Source organism: Oncorhynchus mykiss, chromosome 7 (assembly GCF_013265735.2).
Source record: "Oncorhynchus mykiss isolate Arlee chromosome 7, USDA_OmykA_1.1, whole genome shotgun sequence".
NCBI lineage: Eukaryota > Metazoa > Chordata > Actinopteri > Salmoniformes > Salmonidae > Oncorhynchus > Oncorhynchus mykiss.
Window position 1 is genome coordinate 80,022,954 of NC_048571.1, and position 8,195 is coordinate 80,031,148.

General features: G+C 41.7%; 1 protein-coding gene across 1 annotated transcript in view; it reads right to left on the minus strand.

The window, feature by feature from the left end:
• Positions 1 to 2,234, minus strand: part of LOC110528568 (vesicle-associated membrane protein-associated protein B) — a 34,589-nt gene extending 32,355 nt beyond the window's left edge. The window contains exon 1 of the mRNA XM_021610701.2: positions 1,905 to 2,234. Within this exon, the coding sequence (XP_021466376.1) occupies positions 1,905 to 1,962 (58 nt within the window). The 5' untranslated portion in view covers positions 1,963 to 2,234. The remainder of the gene's footprint in view (positions 1 to 1,904) is intronic.
• Between the last annotated feature and the right edge of the window lie 5,961 nt (positions 2,235 to 8,195).

The following is an 8,195-nucleotide window of genomic DNA, read 5'->3' on the forward strand; positions in this document are numbered from 1 at the left end:
TTGAATAAATGTTTACATAAGTTGCATTACTCATCTCATAACGAGATAACATAATGAGAGAAAAAGTGCTGATGCAGAACCAAATTTCAGAATTGCACCTATTCTAGTAGAATATCTCCCCTTGAAAAATACAAATAATATACATTTTGGGGGAAATTGATCCACGGACCTACAAAAAGGGGCACCAGTTGCCCATTCCTGCTCTATATTGACAATGACTTTGTAGGCATGCTAACACTGGGTTCCCCAACTTGTTCATGTTGAGGCCCCGTAAATAACAAAAATAACAATATCAGGCTTATATGAGAGAATACCTGATTGTGATTTTACCTAACAGAAGTCTTGACATTTTAGTTATTTCTGTCACTTTGCTGAATACCCTGAAAGCCCCATGCAGATCTCCAGGGGCCCATTAACCCCAGTTTGGGAACCCCTGTACTGGTCTGTGTGGCTTGGGATTTCCTTGAGGTAAACCTATTTCTCCTAGTTATCAATTAGTGGGCTCAGTTTGTTTGCAATGAGCCAAGACAAACAAAATGGCTACCTTCACAACAAGCAGTGCAGTTTAAAGCTGCTTTAACTTTTTCTGGGACCCAACCAAATTCACATAGAAATGTGAGTTAAAGATCTGCCATTCTCATTGAAAGCAAGTCTAAGAAGATCTGTTCTTTGTGCTCTATTTATGTTACCCTTTCTTAAGTTTAGTTTTTGCATCGCTTACTTTCATTTTTGTAAACCAGCTTTAGAACAGCTGAAAATACAATATTTTTGGTGATTGAAAATATATTTCACAGCGGTTTATATGGTACAATGATTCTCTACACTATATGTTGCTTGTTTTGTCACAAGCTGAAATTCGGCGAGGTACTAGAATTTTAGCAACCAGGAAATGGCAGAGCAATGTCTGCATATTGCACCTTTAAGCAATGGATTATATCGGCTTGACAAGGCAATAGGGAATCTCAAATTACTGTGGAAAGACCCTATATATATAATTCAACAAACACAGATGAAAGGCTATTTGTTATTTTGTATCTCAAAAATGGTCTAGAGTCACATTGTGATAATGCTTCAGGGAACGTAGCCTATTGAGTGGAGTCAATAAATTAATATTTAACTAACTGGACACATTGTAATTCTTAGGATGCCCAGTACAAAGTGTCCATATGGTATCCTGACCCACATTGCTGCTTTCCACACCTGGTCATGAACAACACTTGCCAATTGATGAGAAGAACCGCCAGATAGCAATATAGCTAACGTTAGCTAGTATTTCATGCCCAGTTCCATCTTGCTAGCGGTTAGACTAACCGCAAGCTAATTACAGTAACTAGCAAACTAGACAAATTAGTTAACGTTAGCTACCTATCATGATGCTTTCAACATGCATGTTGGGACAATCAGCTGCTATTCATTGTTAACTCATAAATTACACTGACATGATTGTCGTCGGGCATGAACGATAATAGCTGCGATTCAACCAGTAATTGTATTTTGACATTGTGCTTGAAACACAGCTAGCACAGCACTAAATTACTGGAACGATATTGCACAACGCACCTGCAACATAATGCACTAACTGACGTTACTAGGCTAGCTACCAGCTAACTAGTTACCTTACTAGAAGGTCAACTCGACATTATTAGCAGTAAAGACTTGTCAGGGAGCTGCAGGAATAGCTAGCTAGCTAGCAAGCACAGGTTAATGTTCACGCTGCCAGAACATATGCCAACCAGTCGTTTGAAATTATTCTCCTCCCTAGCTCACTATTATTTTACAAATTAATGGGCATATGGTGTGCCCCCTCCTTATTAAATGGGCCTGTTACTAACTACCCCACTCACAAAAATGGCTCCCCCCCCTCCCTTCAGAGTTGGGCCCTCCCCTCCTCAGTAGTATCTTACCTCGGAATTTCAGTTCGTGCTGTGGCTCCAAGAGCAGGACCTGATCTTGTCTGGCCATGACCCAGCGGTTCCAAGGGGATAGCTCAATGTAAATCGTTTCCGTATATTACTCCTGTTGTGGTGATGTTAGCTAGTGTTATCTTTAGAGTTATTATTATGCTAATTAGCTATGCGATTATCCTGTCCCCCGGTCAGTGCAAATAGCCAGGGAGCTACTAGCGGCGGTTGTGATGCAGCAAGAAAGGAGTGAGAGAGAGGCTTTGTGCAACGTCACAGCCCCTGCATAGCCACTCAACGAGGAGTGAAGAGGTGATGCGAGACGGAGTCCGGGCAAAGCTTGGGAGTTGGGACACCTAAACCTGGGAGGGAGGGAGGGACAGGTGTCTCATGGTCATCAATCTTTCTCAGGACCTTCTTATGTATCATGTTATCACAGTGTTATGGCCTCTTATAATTAATGCCATACATCATGCATTTCTAACGACCTATAATGGCATTCCTGTTAATCCTGTACAGTTTCAGGCAAGTGCAAATTGACAACAATAAAATCACTTTGATAAAGTATTTACCCAATAAAAGGATATACATTTGTTTCTGTAAACCATATCTGCAAAAGTAGGAAAAGTGCCAGTCCCAATACTCTGCCCTATGGTGCACCTATTCACCTATCACCCTTCACAATGTCCCTTTATGAACATGCATGTGACACACAGGTTTACTTGAAATAACTAACATGATTGACCCCAGTGTTGGCGTGTTGAGAGGTTGTTCAGCATCCTCAGCACTATTCAAAGTGCAGCATGGAATCCTATCCCAGTGATACACATGCCTGAAGAGTCATGTATTAAATATATACACACACACACACATATATATATATATATATAAATAACCAGAAGGCTAACTGCCACTGGCACAAGAGGACCAATTACATAACACCACTTTATCTCCCTGACTCACATAAGCACACAGCCTCCAAGGTACCTCTGGTCCAGGTTGTACCTGTACCTCTTAACTTAGAAGAGGAATGTGCACCAACACCCTGGACCAGAGGTATTCACGGCCCAGCCCAGCAGACAGTATCCCACTCACACACAAATTCCTTCAATATGTTTTTATTTATTAGTAAACTGCTTGACAATTCCCTTTTAGACATTCAACAAAACAATGCTAACATGTTTCAGACTCTTTTTTTGGGTTATTGTTTAGTCATTATGACAAGTATGAAAGCTAAATATGACAAAGTAGTGGTGGAGGTACTATACATGTGTGGATCTATGCCTGGTCTAGCATCTCCGACAATGTAACATACATTATATTCAATCTTACAGGCTAAATAGTCATTGATTTTTTAAAATAGTCATTGATTTGTGTGCATGTTTGGTGGCATCTACATCGAATAAGACAATTCACATAATGTGTTGCTGCAAAATCTCTCAGGACCAGCCTAAGACTGTTGGTATTTTTCCCAAAAATTATTCATGCAACTGGTTGTCTTTCTATAATAGGCCCTTAGCACTCCAATGCCAAATTCAGTAACTATCTTGTCACACACCAGACATAAATGAGTACACCTAGACATTACTGTTATTTATGTTACAAATATATACATTTCCAACTGTTAAGCATTAGAACAAATGTGAGTAATGCAACTGTGATGTGTGTTATTGAAATTACATTTTAAAAATGTCACAGAGAAGAAGCTGCCTCATCTTCTACAAAAGATAGAGAGCAAAATAAAAAGTCATACTCTGTAAAATAATGATTGCTGGAATACAAAAGGCATATGATGCAATGCCATTATAAAAGGCTATGAAAGAAAATGATTTACTCAAAAACAAACAGTACAAGACGTATTGGGACTTGTCTGGTTCATATTTTTTCAGATAGGTTTGCTGCAGAAAAATGGCGGCAAAATAAATCAGCAATAATATACCTAAAAAAGGTACACAAATAGTTCATCTGAAAGTGCAGTTGTAAAGTACCAGAAATACATTTCCCTTTGTAATAAATGCACTGTCCTGGCTAACTACGATATCATTTCAAGTGGAAATCATTGAGGAACACTTAAAAAACGCCACAACCATAAACATTGTATTTTTAAAGGCCTTTTGAATAATTGATGCTCAGAATCTCAAAACTTAATCAATCACTAAAAGTAACAGGTAAGCATGTTATAGCTCGTCACCAAGCTCAGGACCCTGGGACTGAACACCTCCCTATGCAACTGGATCCTGGACTTCCTGACAGATCCGACATCAGGCTGTGAGGGTAGGCAACAACACAGTCAACAAGCTGACCCTCAACACAGGGGCCCCCCAAACTGTGTGTGCTTAGCCCCCTCCTATACTCATAGCTCGCCTCCAACTCCATCATCATGTTTGCTAACGACACAACGGTGGTCTGCCTGATCACCAATGACGATGAGACAGCCTACAGCAGCGCTTCCCAAACTCGGTCCTCGAGACTCCAAGGGGTATACATTCTGTTTTTTTCCCTAACACTACACAGCTGATTGAAATGATCAAAACTTAATTATTAAAATAATCAACTAATCAGCTATGCAGTGCTAGGGCAAAAAACGAAACTTGCACCCCTTGGGGTACCGAGGACCGCATTTGGGAAACCCTACAGGGAAGAGGTCAGCACAACAGCCTCTCCCTAAATGTCAGCAAGACCAATGAGCTGATCTTGGAATTGAGGAAAGAGGGGCCCCACCAACGGGGCTGCAGTGAAGAGGGTCAAGAGCTTCAAGTTCCTCTGTGTCTACATCACTGAAGACATATCATTGTCCTCCTACAACAGCATAGTCGTAAAGAAGGCACAGCAGTGCCTCTTCTGCCTCTGGAGGCTGAAATGATTTGGCATGGCCCATCAGATCCTTAGGAACTTTTACAGCTACACCACCGAGAACATCCTGACTGGTTGTATCACCGTCTGATATAGCAACTACAACGCCCTCGACCGGAAGGCCCTACAGAGGGTGGTACGGACAGTTCCACCTCATCATTGTGGGTGAGCTCCCAGCCATCCAGGACATACATGCCAGGCGGTGACTGAGTAGAAGATACTGGTGTATCAAGGCTCAGACAAACAGACTCATCAGCCCCTGGCCATGTGGTTTCTTAATTACACTGAACAAAAATATAAACGTAACATGTAAAGTGTTGGTCCCATGTTTCATGGGCTGAAATAAAAGATCCCAGATTTTCCATATAAACTTTTAGTGTGTATCTCAAATTTTGTGCAGAAATTGGTCTACATTCCTGTTAGTGAGCATTTCTCATTTACTAAAATAATCCATCCACCTGACAGGTGTGCATATCAAGAAGCTGATTAAACAGCATTATCATTACACAAGTGCAACTTGTTCTGGGGACAAAAGGCCAATAAAATGTGCAGTTTTGTCACAACACAATGTTTTGTCACAACCACAGATGTCTCAAATTGAGGGAGCTTGCAATTGGCATGCTGACTGCGGGGATATACACCAGAGCTGTTGCCAGAGAATTTAATGTTAATTTCAGTACCATATGCTGCCTCCATTTTAGAGAATTTGGCAGTACGTCCAACCGGCCTCACAACCACAGACCACGTGTTACCACGTCGGCCCAGGTCCTCCACATCCGGCTTCTTCACGTGTGGGATCGACTGAGGAGTATTGCTGTCTACAATAAAGCACTTTTGTGGGGGAAAATAAAAACTAATTCCGATTGGCTGGACCTGGTTCCCAAGTGGGTGGGCCTATGCCCTCCCAAGCTCACCCATGGCTGTGTCCCTAAGCAGTTATGTGAAATCCATAGACTAGGGCCTAATACATTTATTTCAATTGACTGATTTCCTTATGAACTGTAACTCAGTAAAATTGTTGCGTTTATATTTTTTGTTCAGTATATACACACACAAAAAATGAGTTATACTATTTTGATATTGATTACTGCACTGTTGGGTAGAGCGTGCAAGTCAAGCATTTCACTGTACTTGTGCATGTGACAAAACTTGAAACTAGATCTTCTCGATACCTAAAAATTCTTGTCACATTTTAGTAACCCTTGCCATAAAGACAATTATTGCACTGACATGGTTGTCAAAAAAAAATTAATCCTGAAGAACATTACAGTCAACCCTGCTATTAACACACCTCCCCCATCAACACTGATTATAATGGAAAGGACAAAAGCCCCTTTAAGACAACTTCACCTCAAGAGACCCACCCTGAAACACAATTATCCCTCCTATCCCTTAAACAGTGTGCAATTGTGTATTCCTCCCCGCTCATTTAAAAGCATTGGGTTAGATTGGTGTCCACTGAACACAGAGTTTTTCCATCATATTTCTTAAACCAGTCGTTTCCTTTAAATCAATGAAAGGAAGTGAACAAATGCACACATTACGAGAAAGGACAGACAATTCAGACGCCAGTCTACAGCTAGAGGCAGGCTGGCCAGTCTACAGCTAGAGGCAGGCTGGCCAGTCTACAGCTAGAGGCAGGCTGGCCAGTCTACAGCTAGAGGCAGCCTGGCCAGTCTACAGCTAGAGGCAGCCTGGCCAGTCTACAGCTAGAGGCAGCCTGGCCAGTCTACAGCTAGAGGCAGCCTGGCCAGTCTACAGCTAGAGGCAGCCTGGCCAGTCTACAGCTAGAGGCAGGCTGGCCAGTCCTCAACTGGTGTTAAATGTGGCCCATTCACGTGTTTTCGGCAAGAGAGAAAGACACTAGGAGGAAATGAAAAGGAAAGGGGAACAACTACATGGATCGCTCTATGCTAGGCATTATCCCTAAATTGCCTGTCAAATGGCAATAGGTCAGGAACTAAAATGTGAGACTTTACATTACTGTACTACACAAAGGAGCAATTTAAGACAGAGTGAACACATTGCTCAGTGCTCCTTCATTGCTTCTCTTTGTATTTTGGGACAAGGTGTTCCAGATGCACACCATATTCAAGCTTTCCTTAATTGCTTGCTTCCCAGCGTAGTGAAGGCAGCCAGCAGCAGAAAGAAGGAGCAAGGGGAACGAATGAAACAGGTCCCCGGAGTAGAGCACATCATTTGGAATTGAAAAGAGAGCACGGTTCATCAGCGGGTCAGCATGTCAATGGAAAGCTGTGCCTGGTTCTCTGCGGGAAACCTTTTCTTTAGAAAGATCTAAAGATTGTCGACTTGTTCTTCTTAGAACAAGTCCAGTTTCCAGATATGGTCCTTTTTTATCTCTGGCCAGGTAGTAAAACTATGTTGGATGTGCGAGCCAGTGCTTATTCTGTAAAGGAATGAGAAAAGAAAGATGATTTTTTTTATTTTTATGGGACAATTAAAGAATTGGCAGGACCTCACAAAATCACTCTCCTGTAAAACTGTCATAACAAAAAAAAACAGTGAGAGATCGCAGACGGACGGGGGTTGCCAACTAACACAAACAGTTAAAATGCCATTTCAAAAACATTGAAACGCAATGAACACTGTAAAAGGGCTGGCAGTATACTCCAAGCACTCCAGGGAAATATATTTACAGAATTTCAGCGATTGGCTAAATAAAAAAAATAAAACATGTTTTACCGGCCTAGAAACAGTGGGTTAACTGCCTGTTCAGGGGCAGAACGACAGATTTGTACCTTGTCAGCTCGGGGGGGTTTGAACTTGCAACCTTCCGGTTACTAGTCCAACGCTCTAACCACTAGGCTACCCTGCCGCCCCAACTATCAACTATTAAAGTGGAAAACGTTAGCAGTTATAACCGCACACTTGCTGACTGCCTGCCAGTCTTGTCAGCACTCAAACAGCCTGGCCCTCTAAGAGACGAGGCCTCAATGTAGAAGACAGCAATAAAATGACTCCTTTTCGGTGGTAACCATCAACCAGCCAAGTTAAAATCCCCTTTATCAAACCCATTTTCCCTCCAAAGTGTCAAGGCTAAAGCAGTCACTGAGAGACACAACGATATTGATGAGCACTGAAATTGTAATGGAGAAACAATATGACAGAAAAATAGCACATTACCCCCATTAGGGATTTTCATTACTGTTTCTCAAACGGTTTGGCAAACACCTGCCTTGGCCCTGTGCTGCAAAGCACTGTGTGAAGGTCCTTAAAATGTAACAGACTACACAACTACACTTCCCATCATGCACCTGACTCATCTACCTGGTTCACAAGAGTTAGAGTTGGGGATGTTTCTTCTTAAATTTGGGAAGAAAAATAAAATCGAACAATGACTTATTTTACACAAGCACAATTTAACAAATAGAACATTCGTGTAGAACATTAATTTAGTCTCCTGTTGGAAAATAGATAATG